Source organism: Mus musculus, chromosome 5 (genome assembly GCF_000001635.26).
Source record: "Mus musculus strain C57BL/6J chromosome 5, GRCm38.p6 C57BL/6J".
In the NCBI taxonomy this organism is placed as follows: domain Eukaryota; kingdom Metazoa; phylum Chordata; class Mammalia; order Rodentia; family Muridae; genus Mus; species Mus musculus.
In genome coordinates, this window is record NC_000071.6 from 90,928,861 (window position 1) to 90,944,010 (window position 15,150).

Below are 15,150 nucleotides of genomic sequence, written 5' to 3' on the forward strand. Positions count from 1 at the left end.
TTACAGTATACAGGTGAATTAAAGATCTTAAATTTGAAGTCAAACTGCAAGCTGCAGTCAATGGAACAATAGCAGTTTTAACCATAATTTTTAAGTTTTTGTGCAAGGTTAGGATAATACCTACAACCCTGGGAAAGTAAAACCCAAGTTTAAAACAATTTATTATCTTTAAAATCAATATTAGAAGCATTACTATCATATTACGAAGTTTGGATGTCAATTAATACCTATGAATACCTATTAAAGCAAGCTTTAATGCTTTTTAATAAAAAGACGTTGCTTTAAATCTTATCTTAAATTTTACTATTTAGGATACGAACCACATTAATTATTACCTAAACTAGAAATATCTTTAGAGACCCAGCCTCTTGGGCTGCCTTATGCCATGTGTCGGAAGGACTCTAAACTTGAGTTATCAAATTTAACACTAACCATCTGTAGCAATGTAACAATTATTAATCTTAACCAACAACTTATGAGCTGATTGTGAAAACACTCAGAGCACATTACCAATAAAAAAGAACCAAATGAAGCAGTTACATTTAGACCAATCAGAGAATAATAATTTTTGTAGCTACAATCATAGAATAAAAAACACTTTACCATTGTCAAACACATTAATCATAAACCATTTATTAGCTTTTTTACTCCGAAACTTAGAGGCTGTGCACTCGCCCTTATTTCCTAAAACGAACAGTTTTTCCAGCAGGGGCCCTCCCGCCATGTGTCTGATTCCTGGCTGAAACACGTGGCAGCTCTCGGCTTTGCAGATAAAGTTTTTTATACCATCTTTATTATCCAACATAAAACATAGAACATTCATTCATACAGACTGGACACGAACATACATGAATTGAACACGAGAACAGATTGGTGCACCGGACATTAGACAAGACACAAAAGGGAACAGAGTACTCCTGCTATAAGGCCCAGAGAGATATTTCTCTCTGCTTTTTGGGACATTTTCCTCCCTTATGATGCATTTTTTATTAACTGGGGCAATCTGCCTATTCCTTTTAATAAACCCTTTCTTTTCTCACACCTCATGTAGCTTCGGAGAGCTACGGCCTACCGCCTATTACCCAGCTCCTCACTGCTGAACCTAAGTGAACCAGCGCTCGGGTTTAACGCTGTCTCAGCTTAGCCCATACCTTCTCCGGTATGAATTTCCCTTATCCTTTATTTTATGGAGCTCCGAACCAGCAGCGTCTCTTCCAAAAATCCTTTGCCGTTTCTCAGTCCCGAGTTGGTTCACCAATTGTTGTGTCCGGCCAGCAGACCACAACCTGGGTTCTAGCCTGAAAAGGCATTTTGGAAACCTGGAAGAGAAGAGGGGCTAGGTGGCGAGAGAAAAGAATGTAGCCAAGACAGTTACTCTGATCAAGGCTCAAATTTTATTGTTGCGACACTAGTTATGAAGGAAGGGGGAGGGGACCCGATTCCCGCCGAATAATCTCGGGTCCAGTAGAAAGGTGCACGTGTGTGGCTCCTCAGGTTCCAGCAGTGGGCGTGGCAGAACGAATGAGCAGGAAGCTCCACCCCTGAGCAAGCAGGTTTCAGGCTGGGGGAGGGGAGACTACACTTGTATATTTGGGGTACAAGTTCACAACAAGTATTTTACAAACACCCACCCCTCAACGAAACTTTTTCCTTGCCTTTTCATTCTCTTAACAGGTTTATTTTTCCCCCACAGCAGAAATTTAAATTTTTTTTATACACTATGATAAAGTGTTACATAAAAAGTCTCGATGCCAAGATTTTCTTCTATGTTTTCTTTCTGTGATTAAATGCCTTCTACCAGACAGACATTGCACCACTGTTCTTGATGGTTTTTTCACAGAACAAGCTCTCTAACATCTGGGACTTTCCATAACTAGTTTCCTCAGTCAGACAGTAGTCTAAACAGCTCTTGCCCCTCGCATCACTGCCACAGCTTGACCTTGGGAGGAATATTTCCTGTTAGCTTTGCAGATGATTTTTGCTTTCTCATTGCAAACTCCCTCTGCTTTAAGGTTCCACAAACTCTAGGATCTTCTGGAAGTGTCAAGGATGCTGAAGACTGATAGAAATCCCAAGGACATCTTTGTTTCTTCCTCTCCTTGAGTTTCTTTTTCAATGCATCTTAAGGTCGCACAGGGAGTGAAAAGCAAAGACCTGCAACAACTTTACTGCTCCAAGCTGCCCTCCCTGTAACCATGGAAACGAGACCAGGGACTAGAGCTGGGCCTGGGGCACAAGGGGGCCTTGCTGCCTGCAAGAACGGCCGAGGACTTCCCTGTGCTCCCGTGGCGACAGCGTGCACGGGTTGGAGCCAAGTCGCCCGCCACCCCGCGGCCACCAGCGGTGCCGCCTCTGCCTTCTCGGGGCTCGGCCCCGCCCCGCGCCCCGGAACCCTGCTGAGGGCCCCGGGCGTGTCGCTGAGCTGACCGCGGGACCCCCGGAGGCGGACGGCGAGGCATGGCGACGCGGGCCCGCGGCTTCTCGCTGCTCCGGGGCCGTCTGGGCCGAGGGCCTGTGCGAGCCCCGGGCGTCGCCGAGCGCGCGTGGCGCGGCTTCGGGAGCAGCGGCCGGAGGTAGGAGCTGCGGGCAGGGGCCGCGCGCTGGGCGGCGGCGGGGCCTGCGGAGGCCCGGGGTGGCCGCGGTGCGAGGCGCTCAGGCAATGGGCCGCGGCTTTGTTCAGACTGTTCTTGTGCGAGGAGGAGTAGGCGCTGTGCAGACCTGTAGTCCAGCGTTTCTGTTTCTTTAGTCCTTTGTCACCGGCTTGCTGTAATCTTTCCCACCTCGGAATGTCTTACAGTTTCCTTAAACTGCATGCAGTCCAGGCTGGCCTCTCCGCTTGTAGGGCGCTTGGCAGCCTTCGGATTTGGTTGCTGCCCGGGACAATGAAAAGACACCGTGGTGCCCAGGAACAGGCCACGCTGCCGCAGCGTCCCTTGTCTGCTGGGGAATCCAACCTATGGAACAACAGCAATGCATAGTGTCTTGCCCAGGGCCTTCGAGTTCAGAAAAACTCATTTGTAAACTTCCAGTGCTTCTTAGGTGGCTGGAGACTCTCGCTTGACGGTTTATAGTCACTTTGTGTCCTCAAGGAAAAGTACAGTGAGGCTGTGCCCATAGGTGCTGTGTGATTTAAATTAACTCCCCATCATACGTATTTGGATCTTAGTTTTGAGTCACTGAAATTTAAAGTTCTTTCTGTAGTCTTAACTTCGGAGATGGTTTGTAGTGACTAGGTCTATAGAAGAGGATGTGTGGTAAATGATACAGCTTCGGAATTCTATTGCTGTACACTGTTGGCCTGTAGTAGCAGCGTTGGGATTTGCTGTTTAGCCAGAGTGCTCTCCTCCCTTGGAAGAACAGATTTGTAAGGGTTCTGTTTGCAATCCAGACTTGAAGGGGTTGTCTACCAAGAGTATCCTATTTAAATCATTATCCTTGGAATTTCAAGTTTTTAGTGCTTCCCTCTAGAATAATGGTAATTTTTTTGTTAGTGTATAAGTTGATTAATGTCCCTTCATCAGTTCGATGTCTCCATCTCCCCATTTGCTCCTTGCCTAATTCCTACTGAAACAACAGTTACAACCTCAGTATTTGGTTGTAGCCACATGCTCCACACCCACAAACACATAGATATCCATCCATTCATAGAAACTTCCCATCTTGCAATTTGTAGTTTGGTCTGGTGGCAGGCCTTGGGTTTGAACTCTGATACCTTAGAATTAAAGGTGCAGTCTGTTTTGGAAGACTATTTCTTTCAAACTGTGATGATAAAAGACATTACTTTGTGCCTGCCTGCTTCCCATTCTGTTTGATGCAGATTACAATTATGTAAGAAAAGAAATGCCATTTTGTAGCGTTTTTGCTTTTTAAGACGGCACTAACCAAGTTCGGATATGGTGGTACTTTTTTGACCTTTCTTTTGGCCCTGACCGCTTTACCTGAAGGCAAGGCTGGCTGTGAAGATGAGAAACACCAGCAGACTGGTGTATCTCGGGTGGGGAGGAATTTGGACAGTGTGTTGATGTTTATTGGTGTCTCTTTTCTCTTCTAGGGCCAGCAGAGAGAAGAGACTCCATCTTCCAGAGGTTGCCACTGTCTGCCTCCCCATTCAGTCATCTTTTTAAGTGACACCTCATTTGTCTGGTCCCTCATTGTCACACTTAACATCATTCCTGTTGGCATGACATTTGAATCATAGTATATTTTTTTATTGGAAATTATCCTTGATTACATAAACTCTTTCCTCAGTGACATTAACTATTTTAAATTAACCAATTTGTCACATTTTAGAGCCCTTAAGTGGAAAAAGATTGTTGACGTTTTTTTATTTCTTGTCTCAGTAGACACCTATAAAAATGGAACACACTAAGTATTCTTTACATGGAAGGTTAATTTAGTATGTTGAATTTCAAGAAATAATATTTGATTCAATTTGGAAGCTATAAGATCTCATAACATTATTTACTATTCATTTTGCAATAACTTTTCCCTTCAAAATTCTTTGTTAGCTATCCTATTTATGCATGAAAATTACAGCTTAATAAATGAGGGAAATTAATGTAAATACATAGATGTCTTTCTATTTTTTTTGGAGCTTCTTTTGTTGTGAAAAGAACTACTTACATGGTCAAAAATGTTTAAAAAAATCATCTTGGAGCTTAAATTATTCGCTCTTTGTGGTACTGTGTAGGGATTTTACCAGTCAGGATGGCTGTGGTTTAAAACACTGCATAAGTCTGGGGCTTGTGCTTTTCACTGGGAGGAACTTAGCAGCTGCCAAGCCAGCCCTGTGGGGCAGGAATGTCATAGACTTTGCACATTAGCTAGTACTGGTCTCAAGGAGAGAGAGAGAGAGAGAGAGAGAGAGAGAGAGAGAGAGAGAGAGAGAAACTACCCCACAACAGGGGTAGTTCTGCACGACTTCCATCATTCCTGTAGCTCCGTGCGGTGCCCTGTATGTGTTCTGTGCTCACATTGCTGCCAGAGCTTTCTCAAGCCATGGATTTAGTACATTCTCTTTTTGTTCTCCCTACAGATGCCTTTTAGCCACTGTGGCATTTGGGATGCCAGCCTACAGCTTCTCCACACTGTTTCGCCTTTATGTTTCACTGCCAATGGCTTTATGATATTTGCTGCTGACCTAGCATTTTTAAAAAGCCTCTATTTTTTGGAGTCAGCAAAGGATTCTAGTTTATGATATTTAAATATGTCAGAGTGGGTGGCCTAATAATTTTTAAAGGATGGGTTTTAGTAGTAACAGTACTAACGCCTTCAGAGTCTCCCTTCTCGAACTTACTCAGGACTGCCTTTTCTGCAGAGTTACTGCTTGCTTTAAAGACCGGTAACCCTCCCTGAAGCTTGGAAACGAGACTCCAACTAGGACTATCACAAAAGCTGATTTAAAAAGATTTATTTATTTATTTATTTTTAATGTATGTGAGTACACTGTAGCTGTCTTTAGCCATACCAGAAAAGGGCATCAGATCCCATTACAGATGGTTGTGAACCACCATGTGGTTGCTGGGAATTGAACTCAGGACCTCTGGAAGAGCAGTCAGTGCTCTTAACCACTGAGCCATCTCTCCAGCCCCCAAAGCTGATTTTTTTTAAAATCTAAATTAATTTCAGTGAAGAGAGAACTAGTCATAAAGGCTACCAGTGCAGTTTCTCAAAATTGTACTGTTTGGTTGGCAAAGCTGATCATGTGATCTGTTTCCTGTTGGACTTAGTTATCTAGCTACAGTTTTATTTTCTAAGCAGCTCAGTTGTTTTACACTTGGAAACTAAACTATTTTACCACCTGGTGCATCCTATTTAAATTGTATCCTCTCAAGTCCAGAAATGGTGTACTAATGTAACATCCTCAAGATAAAATCTCAGAGTGTTAGATCATGGCCCTGCCCTGTAAAACATTGGTCACTGTAAGAGGCCAGATCCTACAGCCTGAAGAGAAGCAGGCCACACCTCCTGCAACTCTGTGGGACACTTAGGAAGCCTTGCTATTCTGTGATTTGTTAGTTCCCAATGTGTGGTCCTGCCCAGTGCCTGGTTTTACCATACTCCTTGTCAAGAAAGCTACCCTACGTGTTGTGGGACTTCCACCACCCCTGAAAGGATATGAGTTGGATATTACATTTTCTTTCAGGGGTTCTCTGAAGGCTTCTTGTAAGTCTCCCTCTCATCATCCTGTCCAGAGGATTGATCTCTCGCTCTCTCTCTCTCTCTCTCTCTCTCTCTCTCTCCTTTATTTCTGTTAATGCAGCTCTTTTCTACCTTTCCATGTCTTAAAGGAAGCCTATTCTACTTTCTCTTTAAGGTTGTCTCTGATACTTTATTACACACACACACACACACACACACACACACACATTCATTCATTCATATATCTGTCTATTCTTTTTCTAAAGTGATACTTGTTTGTGTATGGCCATGGGGATTGAACCCAAGGCTATGAAAGTGCTGAGCAAGTTCAGAGAGATATACCTTCGGCATACAAATTATACTTATTTCTATGAAAAGGAGTCAATATAACCCTGGCTAGCATGAAACTATATAGGCTGGCCAAAACTCACAGAGATCTGATTGTCTCTGCATCCTGAGTATTCAAAGTCATGTATTACTACACCTGGCCAAAATATACTTTCTTAAACTCTAAATATAACCAACCAGGTTCATTAGTATTTTCTCAGATCCCCATAATGTAACATATCTTAATGTAGGGTCCCACAGATAGAATTGAGGGAATCCATGAACCTGGAAGGGGTTCTGATCAATTCAGCATTTTTTCCCTTGTAAATACTGGCAACAAATCATGTTAATATTATCATCAGTCACTGCTTGTGAGGTCACTAATACACAGGTATATTCTAACATCACGGTTGATTAAGTTATCCCAAAACATCATCTATTTTCATCACTTTAATAATATGGTACTTACTATAAGACTTACCCCCACCCTAGGCTATCTTGATAAAACTGGTTTCCCTTGTAACTTTGTGTATTCACATCTGAAACCATTCTTCTGAGAATGTGTCCAGGGACTTCTGCAGGTGAACCAAGGCTTCTTGTGGTACCAAATATTTTTCTGGAGAAGAATAGCAATGATCATGTGGGCTCTGGTTGATATATAAAAGTATATCTTTTGGTAATTACTAATTCTTTGGTTTTATTTAAGGATTCTAATTCGGCAAGCTATAAAATTGACATTGGAACGAATCATACACAACAGACTATGCTTTGCTTTATTGCTTTGTTTTTCACAAAGACATGATTTTTCCTAAAAATTGCTTCAAGGTTTGCATGAAGTACTTAAGGTGGGAAATGAAATGCTCATAACACGGTCCCAAACTTAACTTTCATTAGTGTTCACTTATTTTAAAAATATGCCACAAAAGGCTCGGGATTATTGTTGTTAGCATTATTAGTTCTTATGGATATTTTTAACACAAACTTCAAATACTCGTGTTGTACCTGAGACACACAGTGATGAAGCTGAACTCGTGGAGACCTTAGGATGGTTTATGATGATATGAGATCTTCTCATCTTTATAGATTCTAAAGCAGTTCATTGATGCTGTCATTAAAGTTATAATTAAACAGGAGTTTGAAGGACTTGTCAAGTGTCCAAGTTAATTGCTGCATTGGTCTTGACTAAGCTGTGGTATTTATGGAGGAATAGGGTATACAAAAAGTTGTCTTTCTTGTTTATTGGTCTGCTCAGGTTTATTATACTCTATATACTCTGTCTTTGATTATAGTAACCATAGTCTAAGAAAGTTGCATGTTTATAAGAAAGACAAATAAGCTCCTAGAAACATGGCTAAATACGGATGGCTCTCTTCCCATACTGCTCCAGGTTATGCAAATGTGTCTCCATTATTTACGAGAACTAGAAAGTAGAACCATTTTGTAAACTAGCCAGGCAACTCCTAGCCTTACTGTGTAAGATAAGCAGAGAGCATTCTGCCTGTATACACAAGGTAATCCTGGTCCTTTGGAAGCAATTAAGTAATTTGCCTGTGGACCAGGCTTACACCCAACCATTCTGGTTTCCATTGAGTAATTTTTACTGCATAGGGCCACTCTCACACACCCCTTGCCTTCTGCAGTGATTTATTGCTTACTAGTAAAGTCACGGTCAGCAGCTATCTCAGCAACAGAGAAGAAAGGCTGTGGGAAGAGGGCCTTCCTTCCTTCCTTGTTTGGGAGCTGATCAAGATATTTCTGTAATTTCAGGAAATAGCATCCAAGCAAGCGATCATAGCTGCGCTGTGAGGGTCACATCTAAGGGGTCAAGTTAGGTGTACTTTTGATGTGAACTAGTGACCACAAAAAAAAAAATTCTGAGAAATTAAAAAGATTTTAAAATTATGAAAAATTATTCACTTAGAATATTTGTTATCTTAGAAACATATTATGGGACCTATGAAATAGTATTCTCAGAACATTTCCAGTAATATTTTTAAAAAGTTTGTATACTTATATAGTAAAGCAAATTTTTCATATAAACTTTTGGAATTTTAACTTTTAGTAAGACTGAATAATTACTCTTAGTATTTATGAAAAATTTGAATCACTTTCATAATTATTCCTTTCTTAATACTGATACTTAGATTTTTCTGGAAAATTTTAAGCATATATTTAATTAAATATTCTTGCAATATTTTACAAGTTTCAACTTTACGTGTTTCCTTTTGCCAAATAGAAAAAATTTTAGTTTATAATTTATTTCATCTACTGATATTAAAGTAGGACTAAGCTTAGGACAAACCTGCATCAAACTGTTTCAATCTTTATTTTGTAATGAAATATAAAGATACTTTTGTTTACATCAATCCACAGGTGGTCTGTCTCCCTTTGGCGTGTCCTTGCACCACAGTCTGTGAGATAAGGTCATTATGAAAGAGTAGTGGGGGTAGTGGAGGGAGGGGGTCTTTATTCAGATTATATTGTATGAGAAGAGAATCTATGTTTAATAAAAGGCGAAAAAAGAAAACAAAAAAGATAAAGTTATCCATCACAAAAACAGTTCGATTTTAGAGCAGCTTTGTCATATTTAGATGTAGTCAAATTGGTTTTTCAGCTGTATTTTTGTATGTTTCAAGGTATCATGTACATGAAAATACTAAGCTCACTCATTCAATATTTTTTTTACATAAATTGGAGCATTTACTCTGGGGTTATAGTAGTCTGCATTCCTCCATAGTTTTTTCTTTGCATGACTTCAGTTACCTGAAAACATTTAATGAAAAATCCCAGAGGTAAGCTTGCTATAGACAGCACGCCATTCTACAGTGTGATATAATCCTGCACTGTCTTTCCTCATCCCCTCCTAGATGCAAAGCATCCTTTGTTCAGAGCATTTGGGCTCTGTGTGACCTACACTGCGTTCGTTTAGAAGCAGCCTCGGTTGTAAGCTGTGCTGTGGCAGTGTTTGTTTTATATATATTTAAGGGTTTGAGGCTGATTCTAGAATATGGTGGGGGAATGGGCTGCTGCATAGGTGTCCACATTTACTGAGGTTGCTGCAAACAGAGAAACTATAGGAATCTCTTCTTAACCGTCCCAGAAGCCAGAAGTCTGATAGTGTTATGTGATTCTAGAATATGGTGGGGGAATGGGCTGCTGCATAGGTGTCCACATTTACTGAGGTTGCTGCAAACAGAGAAACTATAGGAATCTCTTCTTAACCGTCCCAGAAGCCAGAAGTCTGATAGTGTTATGTGGCACCATGATTCCTCCCCCAGTCTCTGGGGGTTGCCACAGTCCTTGGTTTCTTTAGGCTGCGTTGGCACGACTTCAGTGGTTCACTCGGTCATCACTCAGCTCTCTCCCCTCAGTGTCTCATAGGATACCCTGTGTGTCTATTGAAGGGACAGCAGTCACAGTGGAGTAAGGCACTTCTCTATGGCTTCTTAGATACACAAGCAAAGCCCTTACTTCCAAATGCAGTCACATGTACTTGAATTGAGGAGTTAATATATTTTTGGAAGGAAGCGATTAATGCACCATACGTGCACATTAAATTATCATTTATTTAGTTTAGCTATTTGATTTATGAAGGATAAGTTTTTTTTATAAGCTTTTCTTTGATTGCAATTTGCCTACAAACTTGCAAGGCTGAAGGTATCTCCTCTTTTTTGACCCACTTTTGATTATATTGACTATCAATTTCTATCAGATTTCAAGTAAAATGTAACAACCTATAGATATGATAAACTGATTTATAAAATATTTTCAAATTCTTACCATTTCTGAAATCTGATTGTAGGCATCAGAGACTGATTATCCTATGATATTAGATATAAATTTTATCACTAGGTTTAAATTTTAAATACAGCCACTATGTTAATATGTGTAGTATTAATTTTGTTATGGCTTTATATTTCAGTTGCTAGATTATTATAGTTTATTTGAACATTGTTATGAATGTTCTGTGTATTCAATGAAGAATTTTTGAACACATTTAGCCATGATAAGTTTCTTCAAGTTGAGAGCAGATCTCTCATTTATACAAGGGGATTAATCCTGTTTTTGGAGGGATGGAGACCCCTATCAGTGGTTCTTAACTGTGGCTTTGAGGAGCCAAGTATAGATTTTCAACAAAACACTGAGGTTTTAAAATCTGACAACTCTTAGCCAGTCTGTCTGAATAACTATTTTGCCACGTAAGAAAGAAAAGTGCAAAGTCCAGAGGTAAAGATAGTTGGATTTCATTTTAAGATTTAGAATTTTTTTCAAAATCAACTATAAAACAAGTGAGGGGGTGGACTACATCCTGGCAGTACTGTTTACTTAGATTCACTGATGGAAAACTGGTGTTTTGAATGAACAAAGGATGCTGGCACCAACAAGATGGCAGAGTAGGTCTTTTCAGTTCTCCTTTCTCAGAATCAAGTTGAACAACCTTCTGCAACTGGAAATACCTTTGTGCATATGCATGCATCCAGTGAAAGTATCTTCATTTATAACAGCATGATATTTGACATAATTAAGAGTAAGCTTAACAAAGAGGTGAACGGTCTGCACACTGAAAACTCAAAACACGGATGAAAGAGTTTGAGGAAAAACTACATGGAAAATCTCTCATGTTCATGGACTAGCAAATAATATTCAAATAACAACACTAGGTGCAGTTATCTACAGAGCCAACACAATTCCTGTTAGAATTCTAAATTTTCATCCATGCTCTGAAAAATATTAAAATGCCAAGACTATCTGCAATTATCTAGAGCCAATGCAAGTTCTGCCAAAATTCTAAAGGCAATTATCCCGGAAGGAAAGATTCCTGAAGTCTAAGCAAGACTACGAAAGATCTGTAATAGTCAAAACAGCAAAAATGGAAGTCTACCTTATCTTGAGATATAACACTAATGTGTAGTTACCAAAACTGAAATATAATATTATAAATAGGTCTGAGGATCAATTGATGGAATATGGTGCCTGGCAGTAAAACCAATACATTTATAGTCAATAGAATGAACTGTTGGGAACAAAAAAGGGGGGCCCAGGAAGGCCCTGGGGAGAAATGGGGGAGAAAAAGGGGCCCACATCCAGCCAGAGTTCCTGTGCTCTGGGCAGGTGGACTCAAGCAGAGCTGCTAGGCGCTTTCCACTCGGTCCCAGGTGGGTATGCAAGCCTCTGACTCATGCAGCGGGGGTTGGACAAGGGGTAGCCCCCTACCAGGGACCCCAAGGTGACACCCTGTCGCCCGGAGTTATAGGAGAGAGGGATGAGGGAAGAGGTTCCCAACATTGACCAGACTGTGCAGCGGATCTTGATGGAGCAGAGACTGTCTATGGTTTAAGAGCTTTATTATAGAAATGCAGGGAGAAAGAGAGAAGGCAGAGAGAGAGGGAGAGAAAGAAGGAGAGGGAGAGGGAGAGGGAGAGGAGAGGAGAGGAGAGGAGAGGAGAGAGAAGAGAAGAGAAGAGAAGAGAAGAGAAGAGAAGAGAAGAGAAGAGAAGAGAAGAGAGGAAGGAGAGAAGACAAAGAGAGGGGTAAGAGGGAGACAGGAGAGCAAGAAGTAAGAGTGTAAGAGTAAGAGAAGTAAGAGAGCGAGGTGGGGGCCTAACAGCCCCTTTTATGGTCTTTACTGTTGCTAGGTAACTGGGGAGGAGTTTAGCCTGAAGGTCAGAAGCTTGGGCCATTGTCTACTTGACTACTGATCATGCTTCTCTTGTGGGGGGCTGTGGGAGGTGGTAACTTAGGCAGGGGCTGGAGTTCCAGGAGCATGAGGGAATTCCTATCGTGTCATGTAGGTGAATTATGACCTCAGACCTCAGCACAACTGGATACCAGCCTGCAATTCCCCACAATGAACATCTTACTACAGCTAAAGCTATTCTTAGGAGAAATTTGTAACTATAAATGTTTGGAATAAAACATCAAGATGAGCTCAAGTCAATAATCCAATGATGCACCTCAAGAGCTTAGAAAAACAACAATCCAAACTCAAAAAGCAGTAAATATCAAGGAACATTGGTGCATTGGGAACTAAATAAATGAAAGACCAGGTCTGCTGAAAAAACCCTTAGCCAGTCTAACAAAAGGGAAGTAAGAAGACTGAAATGAATAACAAGGAGATGAAAGAGGGAGAAGACTGTAGATGTAAAGCTATCTCAAGAATTACATCATATTCTAAACAACTGGATAATGCAGAGGCAATGTATGGATTCCTAGACACCTGTGACCCACCAAAGTTAAATCAAGGAGCAGCAAACATATTAAACAGAACCATAAGAACCAATGAGATGGAAGCAGTAATAAAAATTCTCCCAGCAAAAGTGCAGGACCAGGTGGATCCACTGCAGAATTCTTCCAAACCGTTAAGGGAGAGCTAGTGCCAATGTTTTCTTGAACTGTTACATAAAAAAAAGAGACAGAACATAGCCAAATTCATCTCCAAAGCCAAACTTGCTCACAGAAATAGCAACACGAAGAAGGAAACTCTAGATCAGTTTTTCTGGTGCACAAAGACAAAATTTCTCAAAAACATTTCAGGTAAAGTGAATTCAAGACCATATTAAAATTACATCAAGACCAAACTGGTTTCATTCTAGGAGAGCAAGTTTGTTTGAATGCATAATCTTGTCTGTAAGACTGTATTCATATCCTTAAGAAGGGAAATCACGTGATCCTTTTAATTAATGCAGGAAAATCCATTTTAATTTTCCTCCATGATAAAGCTATGAATGAAATAGAAAGAACCTACCTTAACATAGCAAAGACTACACATTTTAAAGCCATAGGTAATACACTGAGTATGGAAGAAACCTCTAATCTTATAAAATATAGACTAACACAGGAGTGCCTACTCTTTCAACTTTCACTCAACATAATGCTCCTAATCCTAGCTAGGGCAATAATACAAAGAGATAGAGGGATAGAAACAGGGAAGGAAGAAATCAAACTATCTCTGTTTGGAGATATCAATGTATACTTAAAAGACCCTAAAACTTCCACTAGAAACTATTAAAACAGGTATATATTTTTAGCAAACTAATAGAGTACAAAATCAATGTTGAAAAATCATAAACTTTCTACATACCAGTTGTCAACTTGCCAAAACCAGAAGTCAGAAAAATCAAATTTGTAAGTTTTTAAAATAACCGTCAAAATAAACTTTAAAAAAAATCTTGAAGTGTAGGGCCTCCAAATGAAAAGTTGAAACACTGAGAAAAGAATTTGAAGACATTGGAAGATGACAAACTCTCCCAGACTCATATGTTAGCAGAATTAATCTTGTGAAAACGGTTATATTAACCCAAAACAATCTGCTCTTCAATAGCTTAATGTTAGTCTTCATTGAACTATTAAACTATTATAAATCCACATGGAAGCACAAGGCCATGAATAGCAGAAGCAATTCTTATGCAAAGGAGCCGTGCTGGAGGTGTCACAATTCCTCACCTCAAATTATATTACAGAGCCGTAATAACGAAAAACAGTGCAGCGCAGGCACAAACACGGTATCTGAGATATAAACCCTTGCAGGTACTAACATCAAAAACACTCTAGAAGACTCAGCCTCTCATCAAAGGGTAGTGGAAAAAACCAGACTTTCACAGGCTGAAGGGGTGAAACTAGGCCCACATTTCTCATCCAGAAGAAAAATGAGTTAAAAAAGGGATCAAAGACCTTAGTGTGACAAAGCCTTTAAAGTGCTGGAGAGAAACACATATGAAGTTTAAGAGTCTCCAAGATCAATTCCGAGCTCAGTTCCTCCAAGTCCTGAGCCAAAGTGGATGATATCTTCAGCAACAGAATCTTACCTTCAAGTTCTAACAAACAATGGGCAACAGAAACAGCCTGTGTTATTATTGAAGAGAGACTTTGCATGCCTGGTACTAGGGGTTTTTTTTGTTGTTGTTGGAGAGTGTATGGTTTTGAAAGGAAGGGCTTATAGCCCTAAGTCGTGTAACTTCGTTTAAATTATTTACATATGCATATGTGTGTGTGTGTGTGTGTGAGACACACTCATATAGTATATGTTTTTAATTAAACTGAAAACATGTATCCTTAAGGTTCTTTATCCCACTCCCTCTCTTTCCCTATGGTTGCCTTCCTCTCTTCCCACAGTTAAGAGTCCTCCTGTTTTTCCAATGTCCCCCTTCACAGAATCTGTGTCATACTATGTCCCTTTTCAAGACTCCACTCACCATGATCCTTGATTGCATTCCCTGTTTGTGGTAATACACACCACCAAAATAAGACTGCGCGATGACAACGACAGTTGACATACCAGTGTGGTTGGGAGAATTATATAAATCTTAGATGAAGGCAATTGACAGCTCCTAAGAGAAGGAAAATCAATCTTCTCCAGGGATGACCCAGTCACAAGCGGTCAGTCCTAAACACACAACACTGAATATACTCAGTAGGTCATATGTGCGAATATGTATATGCATATGTATATGTATATGCATATGTATATGCATATGTATATATGGGTGTGCAACAATAATAATTAAAGAGAAGTCATGAATTTGAGAGGGAGTGAGGGAGCATGAGAGGAGTTGGAGTAGAGAAGTAGCGGAGTGGACATGATGTAAATACAATACTCATGTAGGAAATTCTCAACAAAAAAAAATTAAAATGTCCTTAAAAACAAAAGATACAGAGATAGGCCAAGAATGTTCCAGAAAGGCT

The 15,150-nt window shown here is 40.2% G+C and overlaps 1 protein-coding gene across 11 annotated transcripts in view; it reads left to right on the forward strand.

Moving 5' to 3' along the window:
• Positions 1-2,012: 2,012 nt before the first annotated feature.
• Positions 2,013-15,150, forward strand: part of Mthfd2l (methylenetetrahydrofolate dehydrogenase (NADP+ dependent) 2-like) — a 90,496-nt gene continuing 77,358 nt past the window's right edge. For 2 of the 11 annotated variants that reach the window (XR_003955692.1, XM_030254756.1), the window contains exon 1: positions 2,061-2,573. Coding sequence is in view for 6 of the 11 variants with exons in the window: in XM_030254756.1 (XP_030110616.1) it covers positions 2,458-2,573 (116 nt within the window). In the remaining 5 variants the exon portion in view is untranslated. Of the gene's footprint in view, positions 2,574-4,051; positions 4,086-8,841; positions 8,892-15,150 lie in introns of all 11 variants that reach the window. The other 9 variants (XM_030254759.1, XM_006535178.4, XR_001784735.2 and 6 more) reach the window with 9 other exon arrangements.